General features: G+C 34.9%; 1 protein-coding gene across 2 annotated transcripts in view; it reads left to right on the forward strand.

Annotated features, from left to right (window-relative positions):
- The first annotated feature begins 2937 nt into the window (after window positions 1-2937).
- The window catches only part of LOC123542957 (thrombospondin-2-like), a 30574-nt gene continuing 6433 nt past the window's right edge, over window positions 2938-27078 (forward strand). The window contains exons 1-9 of one of the 2 annotated variants that reach the window (XM_053531529.1): window positions 2942-3280; window positions 8652-8723; window positions 9470-9526; window positions 10194-10346; window positions 14176-14211; window positions 14753-14923; window positions 16925-17024; window positions 19411-19481; window positions 25741-25911. In XM_053531529.1, coding sequence (XP_053387504.1) covers window positions 3268-3280; window positions 8652-8723; window positions 9470-9526; window positions 10194-10346; window positions 14176-14211; window positions 14753-14923; window positions 16925-17024; window positions 19411-19481; window positions 25741-25911 — 844 coding nt within the window. In that variant the 5' untranslated portion in view covers window positions 2942-3267. Of the gene's footprint in view, window positions 3281-8651; window positions 8724-9469; window positions 9527-10193; window positions 10347-14175; window positions 14212-14752; window positions 14924-16924; window positions 17025-19410; window positions 19482-25740; window positions 25912-27078 lie in introns of both variants that reach the window. The other variant, XM_053531530.1, reaches the window with a different exon arrangement.

Raw genomic sequence — 27078 nt, forward strand, 5'->3', positions numbered from 1 at the left:
CCGATCACACCGCAACGGAAGTTTTCTTTCATCCTATCAACAAAATTTGTTTTCCGAAAGACCATTTCCCTTTCAGATTGTTCGCTGGCAGCCACACGTTTCCATATTTTCCTTGTTGAATCAAACAGCCTGGCTTCCCCATGCCAAAAAGGAATATTCAAGATTACCACTAGTCGTTTAGAAATGTAATACTTCTCTTCTAAATCTATCTTACCGCCTTTAGCCTCTTCTGTTAGGGTGTTATGTCTGTCTTCAATTTCTTCTTCTGAGGCGATGAAAGCAACAATGTATTGATTGCAATTGTTGTCATCTGGTTTCAGTTCTTTTACCTTTTCTTTTCCGAAATCTCTTAATTTTAGCATAAATTGTAACTTAGGGTCCGATAATGCAGCCATCATATTTTCACAATGAGAATGTTTCACCATTATGTGAATTGATCAAAACCGTCGATCAGAATTCAGAACATAAGTATATACCTTTATTTAAAATACTAGTATAATTAATAATACGCAGTGTAATTCTATGACTGACACTGTGCTGTTAGATGAGCTATTTATGGACATAAGCTAGGACATATGCTATATCGGAGTGGTCGCTGGAATCCATTAAAACGTTTCCTTAAAATTTTAATTCGATGTGAAACTGTTGTATATATTTTTTGTTAAATACGTCTTACATTTCGCATTCTTCATTAGCTTTATCTCTGCATATTACACAGTGTGTGTATAATGTCATTTAGTTTTACCTTAGCAAAGACGAAAAAGTTCCATTCATACGGATTCATTCATTAGGGGGCGAATTAATTTACGTTCAGTTCATTATGTAATATTTTTTAATGTTACCTGAAAGGATAACATAGAGCTGCATGGGATAATCATTTACAGAACCACGTAGAAATTATAGTGTTCTATTTATTTTGGACAACTATACATATTTATAAGCAAACAAGTTATTACTGTTCTACAGAAACTTTAGGACTATTTCGGGGGCCATTGTTAACTGTTGCTTTTAGGTATATGGTATCAAGATAATCTAAACCGTATTGTTCACTCTGGGGCTAATTGGGATCACTTATTAAGGTAGTTCTGCACGTTTGAAAAACCGGAAGTGATGGCGTAACGTCATTTTCCCGGAAAACGTAGAATAAAGCCTGGATTCGGCGTACGGAAATGAAAATCAGTTTATGAATTAATCGAAACCTGTGAGTAAATTTGTTACAATGGCACTGTTGCTATATTTCTAAAGTCAAAATATGATATTAAAACATGTGGCACGTTAAAAAATTCAAAATAATGTCTTAAAATTAACGTAAAATGCCCGGTTCCCTTTAATCATGGTCAAATATCTCAAAAATAAGCACACGGACCTATACATTTTATTTCACCAAATTATAGGCCATGTTTTTATTTACAACTGTGAGAAGTTTCATCAAAATCTACATTGTAGAAAAAATTCTATCCGCGAAAGGTTATGAAAGTTATGATTTTCCCATAGACTCCCATTATGAAATATTGCGTGAGGTCCAAATTTTTCAAATCAGCCTAGCAAAAAATCAAGCACACGACCCTATCTTTTTTATTTGCTGAATTTTCTAGGTATATTCTGAAGTTTTGAAAAATTGGAGTTTAATCAAATTCTACATTGTAGAAAAAGTTTCGATCCAAACGTGCAGAACTACCTTAAGGTCGATAATCGAATAAAGGCCGTTTCACATATATACTGAAGCCGACGAAACCAAATCGGATACGTGCACGGAGGGTACGGTATGTGGTAGAGCCCTAGATTTCGAATTGAAAAGAAAGGCATCGGTTCGATAATGGTTTTGGTTCGGTATATATATGAAATGGCCGAAATACGAGTCATTATATAACATTATATAAATATAAATATCTCTATAAAAATAGAGTTTATTTTCAGATCCGATTTCGTATTTTGCCTTGGCTAAGCTTTCCTGTCCTCGTAAAATAGATATTTCTTTCTTTTTATGATGATTTTTTTATGTTAGTTTTGCGAATAAATTAAATCTATGTTTGTGACACGTGTATATAAAAGGTGTCAATATGGCAGGACAGTAGTAAATGGATTTACTATAAATAATTATGATCTATATAAAATAAACAATTTTCTGATAGCAGTCCAACTGGGCCAGGCCCATATGAAAAAATATTAACCTTATATTCATAAATGGCCTATAAACCACACCAAAGAATGGGTCAGTGCATCGGGTAAGAGATTTTTTTCTGACATATTAACACTGTGGAACATCTTCCAAACTAAAAGCTAAAAGACAGGTGTGAACTCATGTGTAATAAGTTTTTTCATATTTAGTTATATTGCAATAGTGTTGAGCGTTACTCATATGAAACTCCGGCTTCGTATGATAATGTCCTTTTGGGTCTGATACAGCTGTACATATATGCTGACTGCATAAGAATTAAATATAATAAAAGAATCTTGTGTTTCTTTAATATGCACTTAAGCAAGAAACATAATATTTGCGTAAAGTAAAATTTGGTTTATATGTGATATAACATATTAACGCAAAGCAAAGACTTATTAGAATCTTAATGTCTTAAACAATTCCTTGGACATACAGTGTCATTACATTTGTTGATTATTTATAATATTGATAACTACAATTATGACACAAGGACTACCAGTTTTTCCAGGCTTTAATGTAACTGAACCAGGTGTAGACACAAGGTGGAGAAATAGTGTAATCGCTTCGATAATTCACTCATAGGTTTAGACATCATGGACAAAAACAACAGCGGGCTTTGATTCTGCATTATGCTGGAGAGGAAGTGAACGATGTCTTTGATACGTTTCATGTCACAGTTTACGAGTTTACGACTACGAGACAGCCAAACAGAAATAAACGGCATATTTTGCCAAAAACAAAAACAACTAAAAAACAACGAAATGAATACGAAATATCAACTTTAGGCAAGCGCGACAAGATCCTAGCGAATCTGTAGGCACATAATCATACACGCCTGAAAAGACTGTCATATATTGTTGTGGAAATTTTACAAAGGATTTTCCTAAGTTTTCCCCTTAGGAGCTTTATGAATACGTGCCCTGGTTTCGATTATACTGTGATGCCTCTGGTTATGTTGCGCTACCATAAGAAACCAGACACCTAGTTGAAATGTTAAATTTAATATTCTTATCTTACAATAACATACATCAAAACTTTTAGAAACTGGGTTACCAACATGTATATCTTGGAGAAAGTTGTTGGCTGACGTTTATCTTAACAACGTGATGCCTTCACATGGTAAGAATATGTTTTCTTTTACCAAGATTTTATATATAATTAAAGATGGTAAATTTAGATTTAATGAAATAAGATCTTGTTTTCAGCTACTTATAATGACTTCTGCACTACATTGATTGACATAAACAGTAAATCTGTAGGTAAACACCATCTTCAACTTTTAGCCTGCTGGCAGAAAGTCAATTAGCTTTTACGACCAATGCAGACCAAGATCAGCCGGCACATCCATGCAGGCCGATTATGGTCTGCACTGTTTGCTATTAAATAGGTAATTTTCAGTGAAATTCCCTTTGAATAAATTGTGTTGCCAAATTGAACAATAAACCAGCTAAATCTAGGGATCGGCACGTAATTACAATCGGTGATTTTCGTTACATTACATATTCTCGGTATGTGATTTTGGAATTCTCCGTATGCGATTTCGGCATTCTCCGTATGTGATTTCGGAATTCTCCGTATGCGATTTCGGTATTCTCCGTAGATGCGATTTCGGCATTCTCCGTATGCGATTTCGGCATTCTCCGTAGATGCGATTTCGGCATTCTCCGGATGTGATATCGGCATTCTCCGTGTGTAATTTCGGCATTCTCCCTGGGTGATTTCGGAATTCTCCGTGTGCGATTACGGCCTTCTCCGTATGCGATTTCGGCATTCTTCGTATGCGATTTCGGTATTCTCCGTATGCGATTTCGGCATTCTCCGTATGCGATTTCGGCATTCTCCGTATGTGATTTCGGCATTCTCCGTATGGGATTTCGGCATTCTCCTTATGCGATTTCGGTATTCTCCGAATGCGATTTCGGCATTCTCCATATGTGATTTCGACATTCTCCGGTTGCGATTTCGGCATTCTCCGGATGCGATTTCGGCATTCTCCGGAGATGCGATTTCGGCATTCTTCGTATGTGATTTCGGCATTCTCCATATGTGATTTCGGCATTCTCCGAATGCGATTTCGGCATTCTCCATATGTGATTTCGACATTCTCCGGATGCGATTTCGGCATTCTCCGGATGCGATTTCGGCATTCTCCGGAGATGCGATTTCGGCATTCTTCGTATGTGATTTCGGCATTCTCCGTGTGTGATTTCGGCATTCTCCATATGTGATTTCGGCATTCTCCGGAGATGCAATTTCGGCATTCTTTGTATGCGATTTTGGCATTCTCCGAATGTGATTTCGGCATTCTACGTATGTGATTTCGGCATTCTCAAATGTGATTTCGGCATTCTCCCTATGTGATTTTGGCATTCTCGGTATGCGATTTCGGCATTCTCCGTATGCGATTTCGGCACTGTCCGTATGAGATTTCGGCATTCTCCTTATGTTATTTCGGTATTTTCCGACAGTGAACGAAACCATCACTCATATAAGGTACTTCGAGTCCCTTGCTCCTCGCCATTGTGGGCTTTAGCCTCGCTCCGGCCGTTGAATTTTTTTATGTAAGGATGACATCCAGCTTGCTTACGAATGGTCGTTGGTTCTACCCAGGTATCCTCCCGTAATGAAATAATGCCAAGTGGGACATCTGAGGTCTGCCTTTAGCATCAAAGCCGGAAAGTCGCCATATGACCTAAATAATATCGGTGTGACTTTAACTCCCAACAAAAAAGACATTTCCACTCACCGAGGAATACAGAAGTAACAGACTACAATACAGAGACACATCGAAATTGCCGAATGCAATTAAGGTCCACTTGCTGAAGTCTTTGTTTTCATATTGTTTTCAAATCTGATTGTATGGTACTTATTGCTGATTACGTTAAATGCTCCCAAATGAACTTACATAACTGTACTTGGACTACATAGTTAATTTTATCATTAATATTTGTATGATATTTGTGTTTTCCTTAATATTAGAATTTGGATTGGACAGCAGAACATATAACTGTATAGGTAAAGGAGTTCAGCTTGCATCGCATTCTGACTTAAGTGCATCTCAAACTGATAAAGATACACTCCTTCTGACGACCTTTCCGCTAGCCAATCAATGCCTTGCTTTCAACGTTTAGGCAGTGAAAGTATAAGTTCAAAAATCTGTATTATACCTGTTTTTTATGTTGATTCTTATGACGACCACATCGTGACTGCGCCCTCGTGTTTTATGGATATCATATTAATGAGTTTCTGTATCTAGTCTCCGGGATAAGCACTGTTTAGCCCCGGGGATAGTAAGAACTCCGTTGATAGTAAGCACCTCGGTTGTAGTCATTAGAACCCCTTTAATAGTACATGTATTAGTATAGGTATCTCGTTGGCTCTTCTGTCTATCACCTTTTTTTTGTCTTTTCTTTTTTTGTATATATCACATTGAAATTTATAGATTCATATAACAGAGGTGTAGGTAAAACGATAGATGTGTCTGTCTCCCTGTACATGCGTACTGAACGGCGCTTATCCCAGTAACATGACAGGAAACGAATCACTATAATGCCTCATCGAAGCTATTTTGATGGTTCCTCCAAATGCTTGTCGTCTAATTGGTTCAAATAAAAGAAATACTTGCGAAAATAAAAATAACTATTTTGGAAATGCAAATATAAACAAAAATGAATGTAAATGGATCATCCTCTGATCTTCGTTTAGAAGGTCAAGATCTTTAGTTACATTTGCTAAAACCGTTGCCAGAAGTTGTGAGGAATCAATGTCAATTTACAAATCTTTTATCGAATTATTCCAATCGAAATCACTTTGCTTTGTTGCCATCTATGTTCCTAAAGAAGACGGAAAATTAGTATGGGTACCACATTTTTAAACATTATTTGAAAGGTATTATTTTACAGACAAGATATATTACATTTATTAAATGTTTGACGTCTCGGGTATGTAATAAAGCCATTGATAATGCCCTTTTCTCGTTATTCCGAGCCCCTTAACCTGTAATTCAGTTCTTGTCGGTAACAGTTTTATGTTTCAAAAGAGTTTTTACTATTGTTTGATACTCCAACATCTAAACTCTAAACAAGAAATATCTTTAAAATGATGGTCGGCGAATTGTAATAAGGAAAGAAGTTTATGAATTTTTCATCTAACATTCATCTTTCATCTAACATTTTTCAAATTGCAAAACTAACACCGCACTTTAGCAATTTAAATGTTTCTCTTTTAATTTTTCGCAAAGGTTTCGTAGGGTTGCAATTTTGTTTCGTAAATCCTTAGACGAATAATTACAGCAGTAGTTTGATGAAGATTCATGAAGCGGTTCATGAGAAGAGGTCATTAAACGTGTTTATATTTTTAGCTAAATTGGTCCCTATCCCCATTTGTAACAAAATAGCAGGAGACCTTACGATATTGTTACACATCGAGTTTGATAAAAATCCATTACATTTTAGTGGTTAATGCGAAAAAAGGCATATCTACTTTTAGCTATAGTGGTTCCTAATAGGGCCCAAGTTCTTATATAAATAAATTTGGAAGAGGACCTTATAATGATGCTCCAGACCAAGTATGACAAAGATCCACCAAGCTGTTCATGAGACGCTTTATAAAGGCATTTCTAGTTTTAGCTCTAGCAGCCCCTAAAAGGGGTTAAATGTCCCAGCTAAACAAAGTTGGCTGCGAGCCTAATAAAGATGCTACAAATCAAGTTTGATTAGAATACATGAGAAAAAATCAATTAAAGGATTTTTTATTGATTATTTTTATTTATTTCTAAAATAGGCCAACTGATCCCGCTTTAACAAATGCATATTCGCTATTCATGAATCTTTGGACAATGACGTCACACCTATAAAAAAGTGAAGGTCAAGCAAAACATACAACTGTAATTATTTCTGTTTCATAAGCAAGTTTGACCGAAGTCATATCACATAGATAAACTGTATGCAGCGTACCTTCATTTCAGTGTAATGAGATTCAGTCATTATATAGCATATATATAATAAAACAGATTTCAACTGAGTTCAATATTTGCATACCGTACTAAAGAAAAATATTCATATATAATAAATCAGTTAAATAATTTGTAACAAATATATCAAAGCAAACAAGTACTCATTTTAATATGCAATCTGAATAAGTCACAAAAGCAAGAAACCTTTTCATATACAGACGACAACTGTAACAAGGAAAATCTTTTAAAAAGCACTTCTCTACATAAAAGACTCTTATCACACCCTTATTCATGTGATACGCAGACCGTATTCAGCTTTTTCTTTAATTTGATATATATTAGTATTTGAACAGGTTCTTATCATATTTATTAAACTTACTTATCATTTTGAGATATATCAATATTCTTGCATAATATACTGAGCCAAAGTTAGCTTTAAAACTGTGAACAGCGCCGTTTAGGATAAACGCTTTGTCTACATTTCACTCAGCGTAGCACAATCAACAGAGTGAAAGAAAGTGACACTCTCGTCCAGTCAGGCAGAGTGTTGCATAAATCTTCCGTTTTGATAAATTATCTATAATGCGTTATCAAGTAGTTTGATTTGCAAACTGAAGTCACGTGGCATAGGTAACGAAAACGAATTTAGACGGCGTCGCCGAAAAAAATCCCATGAAGAAAAATTATAATGAATATTGAATAATCAAGGCTTTCACATGATAACCCTCACCCTCTGAAATAGCCAGATGCTTTCTCGTTGGACCGAGACTTGTGATCATTTGTACTAGCTCTCGAAACTGAACTAAGGCTGTTTTTTGAAAAAGTTCCGTTTTATTTTAAAATGAAGAACAGACATATAATTGTGTTTGCAGACAAAAAGGTTTTACAATGAGTGATTTTTGTTTTGTGTGAAGGTTATATATTACTCTAATGATTTGATTTTAGATAAGCAAATTTTATGCCAAAATTTTCTGTTGTATATATTTCAATTTCAATGTGAGTAATATATTTTTCTTTTTATTTTTGTTTAAGCGCCGTATGATTTACCACAACATACATACAATTTAGAAACAAGAAATAGCATGCAAGTGCAAATTTTCCAATAGCTCAGATTAATGTGAAGGCTCGGCATTACGAGAATGAGGCATAAATAAAATGATAATACACTAGTGTAATAAAGCTTTGACGTCGACGTCGTTTATAGTATAGGAGACGTTGGTCAAATTGACTTGTTTATATAGTAAAAGACAGAAGAATTTTTTATGTTTCCACTGGAAAGGCTAAATTGTGATAAAAATATTATAACATTTGTGACTTTTCACATTGAATTTATTAAACTAATTGAAAAAAATTCAATATGAAAAGACACTCATATTACCTGTATTTCCGATAACACTCGATGGAAATAAAAGCCATATTCATGCAAAAAAACTTGAATGTTTTCTATATAATATATATTTACTGCATAAGCAAATTATTTTCCTCACATTCACATGAAAAGCTTTTATGTATATTTTTAGATTCATTTTTTTGTAGCAATAGTGACGTACTATTTGTTGTTAATTTGCTGTCCGCTGTGCTTCGGAAATACCAGGAGGAGACTTAAAGGTAACTAAAACATATATTGCAATTATTGTGCCTGCTATATTTATTCTAGTATTTATTCTCTTTATCTGTGAAAGAAGGAATCTCAACCGAAAGGAACAACAAACAAAAGTTTCAATGTGTTTATATAATGTCGTTTCTATTAAAGTCTTACCTGTCAGAGAAGTAAAGTAATAAAAGTATTAATTCTAACATGGCTGGATTTAACTACCAGTTAATCAAAGAAAGTCAAGCTCTATTCTGCGATAAACAACGGTTGACGCACGGACCGGCTAGAGAGTATTATGACATCAGTTATGACATCAAATTGTCGAATGACGTCCGGTATATTATCAACTGGTTAAATGAAGCCCACCAAAGTCTTTCAATGACCATGTAGGAATGAACATAATCAAGGTCTTCTTGTGGTTTGTTGGTTAATTTACCACGGTTCATCGTTCAGATGCTTAGATATTCAATCTTTACCCTGCTAAATTTCTGAAATGGACTTGTCCATCATTTAATTTGGGCAATACCATTTATTTTTCAGAAGGATGTTCTCTGGAAATTTACTGACTGAAATGGGAACAGTGCAGACCATGATAAGCCTGCACCGATGTTATGGAGATCAAAGTGTGTTTTTGGCTACGCCTATGAGCAAAAACGACTTTTTATCGTTAATCATACAGATCTAACTGTATTTAGACCGATGGAAATAATAGGTTTAATAATATTTTGCATTTACGTGAAAATTTTATGCTTTTCCGTAGATGAAGAACATATAGTCTCAAGACGTTTCATTTTTGACAGCAACCACCACTTCACAGGTACACCTTTCTGCTAGCTATCTGTAAACCTGATAATGTTTTCAATTAGAAAGTTGCTATAATACAAGAACTATTACTGAAATGATTATACAACTTCTTTGCTTATGTCGGGTATACTTAATGTGTTCAACCGAGTCCTTTTTAACCACAAAGTACTTAGTGACTTGTTTCTGTTTTCAAGTTTTATCTTAACACTTTCTTGTAAAAGAAAACACGTTTAACTTAAAACCTGATCATCTTTAATTAAATCTATACAGAAAAGCACAAACTTACCTTAATTCGGAATTAAATCTTATTTCTTGGTAATATATTTTATATACCTAGGTTTATTCAAATGTCAGTCGGGGAAAAAACCACGGGGAATGTAGTACTGTCTACAGCTATTTACAACACTTACTTATACGGTTACTTTGTAAAATGTTTGTTTATGTCATATCCTCTCAGTTGCGTAATAATTTTTGGATATTACGTTGCTTTTCAAATTTGGATAAATTTTCAAGTGTACAGTCATTTTATTTCATCTAAAATATTTGCCTTGTTTTTATGTCGTCGTTATGTTGTGTTGGTTCCAGTGGCGCTACATTTCTCTTTTATTCTTCCATTAACTTATCATTAAACACTTTACTTGAATTGGTTCTTTACATTTTTTTCCGCACCGATTTTACAGGCTGGGCGTCATGGCAACAGTATGCGGCATGTTCTACATTATGTGTTAGCGGGTATGAAAAACAAACAAAGGAATGCTGTGACACAGGGGACAACAGAATTTGCTATAACATTCCGTGGGACCAACTTAAGAGCAGAATTGGGACTTGCCCTAGTAATTTATCTTTTCAATGGTCTGATATCGTAAAATGATAAGATGAAAAACGATCAGCGCCTGCAGACTAGTTTCGGTCAGTCCAGGCACTTATAATTCCTAAAATGAGGCGCGCTATGAGATATCCAACATAGTGGCTTTGCGACTAACATGGATCAAGACGCATCCGCGCAGTCTGGACAGGATCCATGCTGTTCGCTTACGGTTTCTCTAATTGCGATATGCTTTGAAAGCGAACAGCATGTATCCTGACCAGACTGCGCGGATGCGTATTCCGATGAAACAGGCGTTCGTGCATCTCTGCTTTACAATAAGCTTTAATAAACGCTAGCTAAAATTAGTTGGACTTACCTGTATCTAAATTCTCTCTCTTTCTCTGATCAGGAAGATTTTTCTAGCTCTTTTCCTCTGGCCGCTGGAAGCGGATGAAATTTTCACTCTTAAATGCCTACTTTCGTTTGTAAATGACGTATGTAAACTATTCCATAAAACGCTGCATGAGACAGTATATTAGTTAACTTTCAATACGTATAATTTCACTAAAAGGGTAGAATTCAAAATTCGCTCCTGTTTAAAGTAGCAATTAACGATATTGATCCTGATCAGACTGCGCGGATGCGTATTCCGATGAAACAAGGCGTTCATGCATCGCTGCTTTACAACAAGCATTAATAAACGCTAGCTAAAATTAGTTGGACTTACCTTTATCTAATGACTACTTTCGTTTGTAAATGACGTATGTAAAATATTCCATAAAACGCTGCATGAGATAGTATATTAGTTAACTTTCAATACGTATAATTTCACTAAAAGGGTAGAATTCAAAATTCGCTCCTGTTTAAAGTAGCAATTAACGATAATTCCAGAATTTCTAAAAACAAAAGTACAGGCACTATGTTAAGGGCTGTTGACCCGCATTTCCCATCCGATTACGTTTGCAATATCGACATTTTTCAGCTGTAATTTCTAGCATGATTATAGAATGCCGAAAAAACATACAATGGTGCGTAATTGCACAGACATTGACAATTATTACTACCCTAAATATAAACGATTATGCACTCGATAATAAGGGTCTTTAGAGAGTTTCAAATTGTCTCCCTTACTGGATTATGTCCAAGATAATAAATAAAAAGTTGGTTCTGTCATTTGGAATCCTCTGACTTTATCGCTGTTTCGTCTATGCCATATCTCAGTTCTACGGGGTGAGATATATTGCATATTTGTAAAATTAAATGTCTGGAATGTCAAAAATAAGACACTTGTGTGTTTATAGAATATGTAACTGAAGGCAAAATTAAATTGAAATTCATGATGATCACTATCCTAGCTTCATTTACAGCATATTGCTACAAATAACATAGCAATAATAACAGAATAATCCTAATGAAGGGACATGCTTACTTAAGGCCTAACAAATATAAAGGAACCATTGTGGGGACCATCTGGTCTAGGTGTGACGGTTTTAAAAACATTTCTTCTTCGAGTCATATTAAATTCTCAATGTCTGCAGTGTTTTATTTTACTTTTCCTTTCTTTCACTTGTTGCCAGACCTTCTTCCTTGTATAAAATATTTCCATGAGGTATATTTTGGTCAAACACGTACGAGCGTGCTCTTTGCTGGATTCTAGGTCCGCACGTGACGGTACATGCGGACAAAGTCCCCCACGTTCCCCATTGTCCGTCATCAAAAATGTTAATAAGATGCGAAAATTTTGATGTTAGCAATGGGAGACTTTGGACTGTTTTTCGATTCCGCCTCCTGCAGGACTGCCTTGTAACGTTCGTACCATTAATAATTGGTGTTTTTACAAATATTTGTTACTAGGACGTATGTTTGTTGATGAGCCCGATTAGGCTAGGTTGTGTAGTTGGAAATCTTATTTGCCCATTTTCTTTTTAAAATAGTTTGCACCAATTTACTGTCTATTTAAGATGTAATTACCCAGGCAATCATGCTTGATACAAGACTGTTTTTCGATTCCGCCTCCTGCCGGACAGTCTTTGGGAACCCGTATATTATAATACTTGCGTCGTAAGACTAACCAAGCAAGCATGCCACGGTCCCATGTTGAGCGCCAAAATCTCTCAGGGTGAGATATATGTGCAGTCATTCCTTGGCTCGAACCCGGTTACCCTCTCTTACAGGACGAGTGCTCTACTGACTGAGCTAACCAGCTGCCTGACACATCTTCTTCCCTTACGTGACCAAGTCCGTACCATGACATACACTCCACAAACAGGAAACTCATCCTCGAGTTCCAAATGTCACAGGGTGAGATAAACGTTCAGTAAGTTCGGGGTCCGAACCCGGAAACCATCGCTTTCATGCGAGTGTTCTACCGACTGAGCTAACTGGCTGCCTGATACTTCTTCTCCCCTAACGTGTCCAAGTCCATAATCGTGACAAAAATCCACCTACAAAAATAACAATCAACACTTTTGCATACCTTACAAGTTATTTTCATATATACTGTTAAAATGTGCTACATCCATTATGTAAAATGGAGCCATTACTTGAGTTGCCTTTTTGAAAGTTAAGACTGAGTGGGATTTATGAATATGACATTCGAACTCCACTCACACTCCCGCAAGGCCTTCTCGAAGCCCACTTGAGTAAAACTTACCCAAGTTTAAATCAAGTGCGAGATGGTGTAACCCTTAGTCAGACGGAATTTTAGCTCTGGCCCCACGTTTTGTTGATATTAGTTCGTCCCGTTTAAATTGCAGCACTGAAATTAATTGTGTTTTCCATTTAAAAGAGAGAAATACATTATTCCTAAAATAGATACAATCAAACTCAAGTTCATGGACAGTTACAGACCTAGAATTCTATTTCATGTGTCATTTTTAATTTAACTTGAATCTCTAACAGCGGATTATGTCAGCCATTTACAATTATAAGTACATGTATTCTTAATCAGGCGCAACTAGAGCACTGGCAGCGAGTGTAGTTTACACTTTCTAGTGGTAAGTGTCTATTACAGCACTTGCAACAAGCAAGTTTTGCAAATCTCATTTTTAAATAACTCTAAATCAGGTAGAATTGCAGTATTGGCAGAAAGTTATATTGACATATTTTGTCCTAAATACCGCTTTGGCAATGTTTGTATTTGCTACTTAAATTTTAAAGACTTCTTAGTCAGACAGACTGAAATCAAACACTGAAAGGTAGTTGCTTTGGACAGTTCCGGGTTAAATATTACATACTTGCATCAAGTGGTTGTACGCATGCAAATTGGGAACTGGCTCTCTTAAACGTTTTGCAAGACCCGTCTATATCATAAAGGTTATGCTTTGCATTACAACAATGAATCCCAAGAGAAAATGATTTCTTTATTGATCATTGTTTTTCTAGTTATGTATTGCACTAGATGTGTGTCCGTAGGACGCCTCCCAACTCCCACCCCCCATTCCTCCCCCGACTCCTGTCACTGTACATGGTTTCATGGTTTCATTACTCTAGTTGAAATATTGTTAAGATATGTGCCATACATGATACAAACTTTGATGCACTTTATGTGTATTTTTCACTTGTTGATATATAACGAATTTCAAATTTTATCTCATGTTTGACGTCCTAAAAGAAGAGCCTCGCATTTTATTATTTTAATCAAAATGTTTAATCAATTCAATATGAAGAGACACTCATGTAATATATCCTCTATGTAAAATATGAAGAGTTTCATTTCAGCAAATCTATAAAATTCATTGTAAATACTAAATATTTTCCACTTTTTTTTCAAACAGAGATATTTATATTGTAAATATTAAATACCATCAGACTCTTGTGGTTGCAGTTGTTTCTACGCTCTTAATTTATTACAGCTACAACAACAACAACAACAACAACAGAGGCCGTAGGTAGGAAACGTTTTGAAATTTAAACAGTTCCTGTTACCAACCTCTGAGTTCTTTAAAGTAACATACAACTTGAATTTGTATAGTTTAACATTTCAAGAGAAATTACAAAAAAACTTGTCAGGAAAGGCTTTATTGACAGATGAACGGACGGACGGACGGACAGAAAAGCAGATTTGATACGAGCCGTTTATTATTTAGTGCTTAAATATAGTATTCAATTTAGAGGTCTTTCTACACTAGTTTTGACATATATCAGAAATTCAACGTTTAATTGTCTTGAAAATACTAATTTTTACTTTTTTGTAACTTTTCCCCAGAAGTAACTCAACAGGATAGAATTCGAACCTATTTTATATATATCTGAAACCTGACCATACAGAGCTATACACTTTCCAAATACAAACTGCTTAGTTACTCTATACTATGTAAGCATATCCAAATATCTAACTACCCGTTCAAAATAAACTCACCACAATTTCAAGCTCGGGGGTCACTGAAGAACTCTTCCCAGAATATGTAAAATATGTGACAAATATTTTAGTTGATGGTCACTGGTCGAATTGGAATCCGTGGAGTTACTGCACTGCGACATGTGGTGGGGGACTTAAAACTCGATACAGGAACTGCACATACCCAGACCACAGCCTGCATGGGAAATTCTGTCAGGGCTCAAACAACGAAACTCGTGCATGTAGCACATATCACTGCCCAGGTAAAAAAAAATAATTTCTTAGTGCTATGTATGATTTCGGTGTATAACAGTCTGGTTAATACTAGAAAATGGTAATCTTGAATGATGTTATAAAGCCGACGATAATATCAATATATGAGCCGCGCCACGTGAAAACCAACATAGTGACGTTACGCTCATTGTTGGCGTACATTAGCGTAACTGACGTTATCGTAGTTTTTAACCGCTTTGACGTTACAGGGATTACTTGGGGTGTTTGGGCTACAGTTTTCATAAATCATATCGTTCCGATATTTAAAAGAAATATTTGATATAGATGTCGAATGATGCTTATTCAATCAAATTATTTATCAGACAGTGAATTATATTGCAATGTTCGGATACAACTTTAATGCGTATACGTTATTTAGTTTTCAAACATAACGTCGACGTTACATTAATTTCACGGTTGTGACATCTCGGCTAGATTTTGCAATTTTCATGTGATAAATTTAATTTATATTCAACGTTAGACTTATGCATATCAATTTGCAGACACTTGTATGTACTTCCAGACTGTAGTCGCAGATTTGTAAACAAATACATATTTCTGTAAATATTTCTGCACGTAACAACTTCGTAATTTTATTTTTTGCATTTGTTGACACGTGTGACATCGCGGCTAGATTTAAGTATACATATATTAAACGCCATTATCCAAGTTAAAACAGGACAACAACTTACTAATTCAAAAGTAGAATTTATGTACTTTTTGTCAAAATAAATATTATAGAAAGCATACAATAGTTAAAGAAACTACAGAAGTTTTAATAAATCCGGTCGAGGAAAGACATAAAATCTTACGTTTTCAGTTGGAACTGTCTTTCGCTTCCGATTTGTTACAGAAAGTATTGAAAAGCAAATGATTGAAATGACGTCAAATATAGTTGACGTCACGTCACCGAGTCTTCTTATTTGACGGAAAAAAATAATTTTATGAATTAACTAAGCCGTTATGTAATGCGCATTGGTAAATTCTGTTACATCTTACATGACGTTTTTGTGTTCTTTCCCATTATACTATGTCGAATTAAATTTTTACTAATTATTTAACGCAGATGCGATCACATTTACTAACAGGGCGATTGTTTTGCCTTTCTTGTGATGTAAGCATACAAACAACCGTATTTCTAAAACGAATTTCATGAAACATTGAAGTGTAAGAAACTTACAAATTCCCGATGTTCGCCAACAACGTACGCAACGTCAGTGCGTCTGCGACCAGCATGGATCCAGACTAACCTGCGCAACCGCGCAGTCTGATCAGGATCCATGCTGCTCGTTTTCAAAGCCTATTGCAATTACAGAAACCGTTAGAAAACAGCATGGATCCTGACCAGACTGCGTGGCGGCGCAGGCTGGTCTGGATCCCTGCTGGTCGCAACGCCACTATGTTGGTTTTCTCATGGCGCGGCTCATATAATATTTTGTGTAGACAATACATAATGTAATGAGTGGGTCAATATTCCGCCATACAAGCGATAGGTTGAATAAATTATTCTATTATACTTACTGAAAGTATTTTAAGTCAATGGCAAGTCATGCAAGCAGTTTTTATAACATGACATCTGAAAGTAAACTAGAGAAGGGTAGGCTATTGTGTAAATGATACTTACTCCAACCAGTAAAGTAACTGACCAATAAAAAATTGGGCCCTGGAAATATAAAATAAAAACTTTCTTTTCCCTGCACATTGAGCGCTGTGATGAAAAGCAAGGAACCAGCCGTGGAGTATGCAGAGTTCAACTCTTCAACAGGGAATGTACGATTGGTGTACTAACTTATACCGTTCAAGTTGGTTATCCAGTGTAGAGTCGGTCTCTACTCTACCCTAGAGCTTCGATATGAACTTACCTATTTTGACTTATTAGCCCAGTAAAAATACGATGGTTATAAACTATATTTTAGCAATTTAAATAAACAGTAATGTAATAAAAATCTCTTTATGAATCATAAAGAAAATCTCAATTGTTTTATGTATAGTTGATGGTACCTGGTCGAACTGGAGTCTATACAGTAGATGTTCAGCAACCTGCGGAAATGGTACTCATATCAGAACCAGGACTTGTAACTTTGACCCGAGGTGATTCACTAGATCAATAATCAAAACATCATTTACAGCTTTACTTTGGACAAAATATAATAGGCTATAGGATTTATTCAAATCGTTTATAGATCAAATGACAGAACATAATTATACTATTCAATTCATTTTAGTCATAACAATTATAGAACACAGTGACATAATTAGACTGTCAAATTCATCTCAGTCATGCAGTAAAGAACAAATAGCAAAACATAATTAGACTATTTAATTAATTTCAGTCAAGAATAGGACAAATGACAGGACATAATTAGACTATTGATTGAATTCTTTTCAGTATTGTACAGAGCAAATGACATGACATTATTAGACTATCAAGTTCATTATAGTCTTATATAGAACAAATGATAGAACATAATTAGACCATCAAGTTCATTTCAATATTATATAGAACAAATGATAGAACATAATTAGACTATCAAGTTAATTTTAATCTTATATAGAACGAATGACACTGAGAACATAATTAGATTATCAATTTGATTATCAATTTCATTTCAATCTTATATAGAACAAATGACAGAACATAATAGACTATCAATTTCATTTCAATCTTATATAGAACAAATGACAGAACATAATTAGATTATCAATTTCATTTCAATCTGATATAGAACAAATGACAGAACATAATAGACTATCAAGTTCGTTTTAATCTTATATAGAACAAATGACAGAACATAATTAGACTATCAAGTTCGTTTTAATCTTATATAGAACAAATGACAGAACTTAACTAGAGTATCAATTTCATTTCAATCTTATATAGAACAAATGAGAACATATGGCAGAACATAATTAGACTATCAATTTCGTTTCAATCTTATATAGAACAAATGACAGAACATAATTAGACTATCAAGTTCGTTTCAATCTTATATAGAACAAATGACAGAACATAATTAGACTATCAAGTTCGTTTTAATCTTATATAGAACAAATGACAGAACATAACTAGAGTATCAATTTCATTTCAATCTTATATAGAACAAATGAGAACAAATGACAGAACATAATTAGACTATCAAGTTCGTTTCAATCTTATATAGAACAAATGACAGAACATAATTAGACTATCAAGTTCGTTTTAATCTTATATAGAACAAATGACAGAACATAACTAGACTATCGAATTCATTTCAGTCATGTACCCGTTTTCTCTAGTAAACTCAGCGTCACTGAATAGTTACCACCTAATATATACCTCTTTACTATTTTATACAATATCGACGTCACTTTTTCATGGCCTGTGCGCGCTCTGTTAATCACAGAGGCTTAGACCCTGTCTGATCATGTCTCCTAACCCATTTCATGTCTGTCAGGTGAGAACAGCACATACGACGTGCAATTTCGCGACATGAAAGTTTAGCGTTAACCACGTCTGATAGCGTTGATCGTGCCTTAAACGTGGCATTCTTAGCAAGGATATTCTAGGTTTTTTAACGTATTCCTTTTAGTCTGTCGACTAATTTTCAAGTGCGATGAATGATTTGCGATAGAAAATTCGTATATGTCGACATTGCTGGAAAAAGTCATTTTGCACGTGAAGCCCGTGCCTCAAATGGAGTTAATCGAATTTGAAAAATCGTTACACCAGTGACGTCTCAGCTGCGTTAAAAATGTAGTCATGTTATGCATTTAACACAGTCCAATGCGATTTTTAAAATATAAGGGCCATTAAGATGGTAACTTTTCAGTGACACTGAGTATATTAGCTTAAGTTTTGAATATCAATGAATATATTAAACACTTTTCAGAATCTATATTATTTGCTAATTACCTCCCTTTATGGCTCTAGTTGTAAATGTTAAAGTGGTACATTTATAACATTATTCATAACATCTATCCGGTCAACTGTTTCATCTGTTTTAAACATAAAATTCAAAGTCTTATGGAACTTTAAGTCCACTTTATGTTTCAAACAAAATAGAATTGATAAATTAACAAAGAACAGAATATAAAAGACAATAGAATTATTACAGCCATATATAGATCAAATTACAGAACTTTGAAGACATAAAAGATACTATAGTTTTGTAAACAGCAAATAGAGGAAAACTTTATACACAAAATTATAAACATACTGGTGTCTTATTAACATATCTGTAATAGCAGTTCGCCTGCAATTTTTTTATACATGTATACGTTATAAAAAGTAATAATGATTTTATCAAAATAATTTTTTAAAAAATCAACTCCACAACAGTTTTCGATACAAATGATTGGTATTGATCGTTTGCTTTATTCAGTGAAATGTTTTTATTCGGTCAGATATTGCGTACCGGCGTCAATCTGATATAGGTACCGGCGCCCAGTATGCTCAATATGAAACAATCACGTGACAGAATATTCTCTTATATATTAGGTACTTCCGTGGTGCTAACTGTGTGGGAACTTCAAAACAAACCGACACTTGCTGGGCTGGAGCATGTCCAGGTATTTCTCTACGTACTTAAAACAATGAATCTTAGACTGCAGTTTAAACCTATTTTTAATTCACCTGAGCACGAAGTGCTCAAGGTGAAGTATCGTGACCGGTCATTGTCCGGCGTTTGTCGTGCGATGTGCGTCGGGCGTCGTCCGTCAACATTTGCCTTGTGAACAGAGGTCAAAGTTGAGACTCGATCTTTATGAAATTTTATCAGAATGTTTGACTTGATGATTTCTAGGTAAAGTTCGAAACTGGGTCATGTGTTGTTAAAAACTAGGTCAGTAGACAAGATCAAAGGAAAGCTTTGAACATTCTAGAGGCCAAAATTGTGACTCTATCTTTATGAAGCTTGGTCAGAATGTTTTTCTTGATGATCTCTAGGTCAAATATGAGTTTGGGTCATGTGGGGTCAAAAACTACGCCATCTGGTCAAATCAAAGGAAAAGCTTGTGAACACGCTAGAGGCCACAATTTTGACTCATTCTCAGAATGTTTGTCTTGATAACCTCTAGGTCAAGTATAAAATTGGGTCATGTGGGGCAAAAACTAGGTCACTAGGTCAGATCAAAGCTTGCGAAATCTCTATAGAACACAACTTAAGGTTGAAACTAAAAAGTATCAGAAAAAAATTCTTTTGATGACCTCTAAGTCAAGTACAAATCTGGGTCATAAATGCACCCGCTCGAATCAAAGTAAAAGCTTATGAACGCTCTAGAGGTCATTGTTCGGCGTCCGTCAAGCGCGTTGCGTCGGGCAACGTCCGTTAACATTTGCCTTGTGAACATTCTAGAGGCCATAGTTATGAATCAATCTGTATGAAACTTGGTCAGTATGTTTGTCTAGATAAACTCTAGGTCAAGGTCAACTTTGAAATATTTCTATATAGAATTAAAAATTAGATCACTAGGTCAAATCAAAGGAAAAGTCTTATGAACACTCCAGAGGTCACAGTTGTAACTCAATCGTTGGGAATCTTGTAAGAATGTTTGACTTGATGATCTGTAATTCAAGTTTTAAACTGGGTCATATGGGATCCAAAACTAGGTTACTATGCCAGATCATAGGAAAAGCTTACGAACATTCTAGAGGCCACCGTTGTGACTCAATCTTTATGAAATTTGGTCAAAATGTTTGTATTTATGATTTCTAGGTCAAGTTTGAATTAAAATCTAATACCTTAAGTCTGAACTTATGAGAATTGATTAGAATGTTTGTCTTTATGACCTCTAGGTCAAGTATGAATTTTGGTTATATGAGTTTAAAATCGAAGTCATCCACTTAAATCAAAGGAAAAGCTTGAAAACACCCAAGAGGCCAAGTTTGTGACTTGAAATTTGGTCAAAATGATAATATTGATGATCTTTAGCCCAAGGTTGAATCTGGATCAAATTGGGTCAAAAACTAGGTCGCCTATTAATATCTGAGGAAAGGCTTGTTCATGCAATAGGAGCTGCATTTTCATTTGATGTGCATGAAGCATTTGAATTTTGGATATGATATATGTTCGTAGGGTCCATGTTCGGTCAAATGGATAAACTGAATCACAATGTTACGAGTATAATGTATAATAATGATATACACAATAGTTTACGAAGTATAATGGTATAATAATGATATACACAATAGTTTACGACATACACATATATGATTTGTATAGAATTTATAGAACTGGCCCAGTTTATAGGCTGGTAAGGGTTACGATATGTATTGTGTTTTGCGATCGAAATATTTCTATAAAATTGCTTTTTCCCCTTCCGTTTTGATCCATCTATGTTTACAAACACGTTTCTTTATTTCATGTATAGTACCGATGATTTCTTTCATGATCAAAAATTAGGTCGAGTTCTCCGTTTTCCCCTCCCACCACCTTGAAAACGCCCGACTGGCTGATATTGATTTTTTATCTGGTAGAGACAGAGAAGGAAAAGCATTTGAAAAAAATATTGTGCTCAGTAGAATGAACGCACAATATTTATTATCCTATTGAAACAATCGTCATTCTTTTCTCTGTACAGAAATATAAGAAATATTTATTTAAAAAGAAGAATTAATGTTTCCATTGGCGACTGAAAAACACCACTGTTAGGCTCCCTTTATGGCATACAGTTACTGAAACCTGTGATACATTCTTTCCTCTGTTGTCACTTTATTCATCGTTTGGGAATATTCTTATCCTATTGAAGTATTCTACAGAGAATTTTTTATGTCTGTTTTAGTTTTGAAATTATTTTAATGTCTTCTTGCTTCCCTACACATTAAACAGTTGGTGATTTTTCTAAAAGTTCTTCATCTGTTCGTGTTAGTAGTGTGATCTAGGTCATCCTTCTTTTTCTATATAAAGCGCCATTTTGTGTTTTGTGGAGTCAATTTTTGAAAAAAATCGATATTCTAGGTAGCAGACGATTGTTTGACAATGGAGGTCCCTAATTCTTGGAGATTAGGTTACAACTAGGTAGATATCTGATGTCCATAGAAGACAGAACATCAATAAGCGGGACTATGGAGCGTAGGTCGGCGCACCCTAGATAATAATGATATTTACCCTAAAAATAGAACGTATCAATTACATAAAGCGATTACACAGAGAATAAAACTCAATGACATATCTCTTAATATCGGACAATTGTTCAAGGATCCGCGCCCAGTTTTACTTTATATAGTTAGTATATCTACTCAATTTAACCCAAAAAATAAAGAACGTAAAAAGTACACTACTTTTTACGCATGAGTGATTTTAACCTTGATTCAGCTCTCAAAATCAATAGCGCTCGTCGAGACATAATTCACTTATTTCGGCCGAAGCAATGTAGACTGATTTAATGCTATCATGGGTTACAAATAAATGTGCTAGAGTTCACTGAGCTTTCTTTTTGCTTGCATTTTGTTCAGGTAGAACTTAAACACATTTTGTACAAGAGATTTAATAATTTAGATTTTTTTTCCTAATTGTAGAGTTTTTGTTGTCACAATTTTGTCGGCCTGTTCTCCGCAAAGCGGCGAATTTGACCGTGTTGTATAGTAGTTGCAACTTGACCGCGATGGTTGACCTTAGACTGATTATTCATATCGATTATTTCATTGTAGAAATATGGTATTTTTAGATTAGCTGTGTCTTTAAATTTATGAATGCAAAGATATGAAGTGTTTAGGTAACTTGACAGGGAAAACCAAGATGGCGTCACAAAATTAGGGTTGGTCACATTATTTACCCCTATAGACAATATGCTGCTATAGAGGTCTAAAGATGCATTTTAATCATTTAACACACACATAAATACTTGTAAAAATGCATTTAATTTATAAAAATATATAATCAAATGTTCTGAAACTCACCATGAAATCTAGTCAATTTTTGTTTGCATTTTGCGGAAAAGTTATGTATCCAAACTGAAAATAATTTATATCCTCATATCTTTGAATATGTTCTTCAGGTGCTCCACCTATGAACAAAAGAACTTATCCACTGAGTTTAATGCTATTTGCTCTGGAATTTCATCAGTAAATTATAAATTTCTATATTGATATTTTACACCCTAAAAAGTTGAAACCTGCTTGCAGTAATAGGGTGGTTAAAAAAATCAAAGTATATGTAAGTTTACTTTGTCCTTATTTCTGAGACTTTACATCCTCACATATTAAGAGTTCTGAGTGATGTATTCATTTCTTAGTAATTCTACATTGTTTGTATTTAAATTTTATAAAACATTTACAATTTTTTCAATCTGTGTCCTAGTTCAAATGTGCTTGCTACTGTTTGAATAACCCTCAATGTCAAAATTTAACTGACTTGCATGGAAATCTCATGGAAAGCGTGGGTCTTAGGCCATACTAAATTAATGTATGTTTAATGTAATTGATAAAGTACATTTTCTTGATTTTCTGTTGCCTCCCAAAAAATATAGAGACAGTTTAGATAAGGATTTCTTCATTTGAACATAAAAGGGTCATAAAATATAATGTAATATACCCAAAATCAGCCATGTTTAGGTTCATTTTCCGTTCATAGGACTGGGTGAGTTTTACATTAAAAATATTTTTGGAATTGCATAGCCCCTTGTTACTGAATTTATTTGCAACAAAATATTGAAATTTATAATTTACTGATGAAATTCCAGAGCAAATACCATAAAACTCAGAGGATACGTTCTTTTGTTCATAGGTGGAGCACCTGAAGGACATATTCAAACATATGATGATACAAATTATTTTCGGTTTGGATACATAACTTTTCCGCAAAATGCGCACACAAATTGACTAGTTTTCATGGTGAGTTTCAGGACATTTGATTTTATAAATTCATAAATTAAATGCATTTTTACAATTGTTTATGTGTGTGTTAAATGATTAAAATGCATCTTTAGACCTCTATAGCAGCATATTGTCTATAGGGGTAAATAATGCGACCAACCCTAATTTCGTGACGCCATCTTGGTTGTTCATGTCAAGTTACCTTAACGTACACTCCTTTTCAATAATAGGTTGTGTCTCATTACGTATTATAATACAAAGGTCAACCATCGGGGTCAAGTTGCGTCCACTATATAAAGACTAGCTGTCCTCGATAAATAATCATTGAAGTCGGCTGTATTAACTGGTAATCAAGTGTGTTAATCCGTCAAATGCAGTGAACTATTAAGTCCGAAATGTAAGTTTTCGTGAGCTGTTTTAAAGGCCCCCTCGGCAAAATTGTCCATTGTATACATTTTACTTGATTCGATCGGATAAGCAGAATATGGCTACACCGACATAACGTTAGCTAACATTTGGTCAAAGTTATTTCCTATAAAATAAAAATTCTGTGCATCTTGTTTGTCATGAACTAATCGAACAAACGTTTTCGAATTGTCACACATGATTGGCATCATGGGGTGACCTCACTTGGACATGTTTATAATCCTAGCTTACATTTGTGGAAAATATGCCGCCTTTGCAACAAAGAACATTTTTCCAAAGCATTCGTATGTTTACTAATATTCGATAGAAAGGCTTCAATTAGTTGAACATGGTACAACTTCTATTTATCCACAGATAGACAAGGAAAATTTAATTGTACAGATAGCAAGCATTGTAGAATTTTACATGATTTCCGTACTTAAATTACGGTTAATGACCTAGTCAAAAAACAAAAGATTGTGTCCCATGTATCTCAAAAGACACAATAAAGAGGATTGTTATATGGCATGTTAAATTTTACACCGGGTGTTCTTCTTTGGGTTTTCACTCAGCTAGCCAGAGTTTAGGTCCTTCACTTTGTGAAAAACACAAAGAAAGTACTTACAATGTTTTTGTGGCATATATATCAAAACTATTTCACCTAGTCATGAAACCATGTGCATTGCCAGGAATGGGGGCACATGTGTCCTATGGGACCACATCTAGTGTGTTACATAACCTGTAAAACAATGACACGACCTGGGCTCCCTCTCTTTGTGGATTTCAATGCTAACTTATATATGAGCCGCGCCATGAGAAAACCAACATAGTGGTTTTGTGACCAGCATGGATCCAGACCAGCTTGCGCATCCGTCAGGATTCATGCTGTTCGCTAACAATTTCTCTAATTGTAATAGTCTTTGAAAGCGAACAGCATGGATCTTGATGCGCAGGCTGGTCTGGATCCATGTTGGTCGCAAAGCCATTATGTTGGTTTTTTCTCATGGCGCGGCTCATATGACTGTTACCCGATCTCTTACACTTGTCCATGTAGCTCAAAGTACTCAGGTGATCGATCCTCTTGTACCAAAATTGACCAAAATAAGGTAAGCTTTTGGGGGTATAAATTACTTTTTGTCTTGATTTTATATTCCATGAATGAAGTCTGGTAAAATTCCATTGCATCACCCTTTGCTACTTTGCAGGTATTGCCTATACATTGTTGATTTTCCCGAAAATGTTTCAGTCCATTTCGACAAAGTTGCAGTGAAAATACGCTTGTGTTCTTAGCTTTTCTTAATATCCCCACAATTGCGGTATATGGACCAGATACAATGTATTACTTATCACTGAAACAATACCCCAAAGCATGAAGACGTTAAATTTCCATCTTCGACGAAAAGAGGAACTATTTTGTTTATTTGGAGGAAAGTTTTTCTTTAAAGTAGATTATGTAATTCTTCGAAGAATTGAGGAAAGTTTTTTTTTTTTTTATCTAAAATAGATTATGTCCACATTCTTAGAAATGAGGAATGGGTTTCTGTCCACGATAAATTGTGTCCGTTAACAAAGACACAATATAAACGATTCATGTATTACTTTTTGTTTTAGTTGACGGTGTTTGGCTAACATGGTCTTATTGGACCGCATGCACAGTCACTTGCGGAGGAGGTGTACAAACCCGCAACCGTGACTGCCACTTCCAAAAACACATGCCGCAGGGGGATTATTGTGTCGGGACAGGCAATGAGCATCAGACTTGTAATGACGACACATGCCCAGGTTTGCTAAAAGTCATTATATTTGTATATTTGGATTAAAGATGTACTATGCCCGTATTTCACAAACTAAAATATCGTACATATACTGCATATGTTGAGCTGCTCTCTTATCACTGGTCATATCTAATAAGAACCTACATGTATATCCAAAGACTCCAGGGCCTTGTTGTTCGAAACTTTAACAGGCGATTAAGCTAACGGTTGATTAACTTTTAGGGTTACATTTCGACATTTTAGGAGAGTTAGAAAAACAAATGTATTAGATAAGAATTATGAACTTTGAAAAATCTTTACAATAAAATCAAAATATCATACAAATTTCTTCCATCAAGACCAGTGTTTTGAATCATAATTAAACCAGCGGTTAGTTTAACAGCCGGTTAAAGTTTCGAACAACTGGACCCAGGTCTTTTTGTTGAATTGCTTATGTGCCTTCCGACCATAATGGCACATCTAGTACAATAATGTCCCGAGAGCCAGCATGAAGCTAGATGTGTAAATATGAACAAATTATACGCATACGTCTTTTTTAGGTTTCTGTTATATGGCACTGACTTTCTACCAGGGGTCCGCCCGCTTAACTCAGCACTTAGAGCGTTGATCGCTAGGTCGTGAGTTCGATCCCTGGGCGTTTTGTTAGTTTTAGATATGTTATTTAGGCATAATATATCAGTATTCCAGGTTAAGTAGAACTATACTTCAATCAGATCATATTTGAAATGGCGCACCTTTACTTTTATTTTTGTTAACTTTGAAATTAATACTTTAATTCTTTAGTAATTTGAAACAAACTGGTTCTGTGAGTTCGAGAGAATATTTCTGTATAAAAACATTCATTTCTCCCGTACGGAAACCATTTATTGTCAAAAGTTGATATCAAATGAAAATTGATTTTGTTCTTTACAGTTATGCTTTGCATTCATGTATGCGGCAATAAGTTTATGTGTCAATAAACTCACGTCAAAGTCAATTTTACATACAGTATCTAATTTAAAAAATCAAATTTTATAGTTAATTCTTTTGGATGTGAAGTACGCAACAAAGCAATACAAATATAGTGCGTTTTAACTGACCTGGCGGTGCGGAGTTAATCTATAATATAGTGCGTTTTAATTGACCTGGTGGGGCGGAGTTAATCTCTGGCTTATGAAAATTATGGTAGTAACAA

Source organism: Mercenaria mercenaria, chromosome 19, assembly GCF_021730395.1.
Source record: "Mercenaria mercenaria strain notata chromosome 19, MADL_Memer_1, whole genome shotgun sequence".
NCBI classification, from domain to species: Eukaryota; Metazoa; Mollusca; class Bivalvia; order Venerida; family Veneridae; genus Mercenaria; species Mercenaria mercenaria.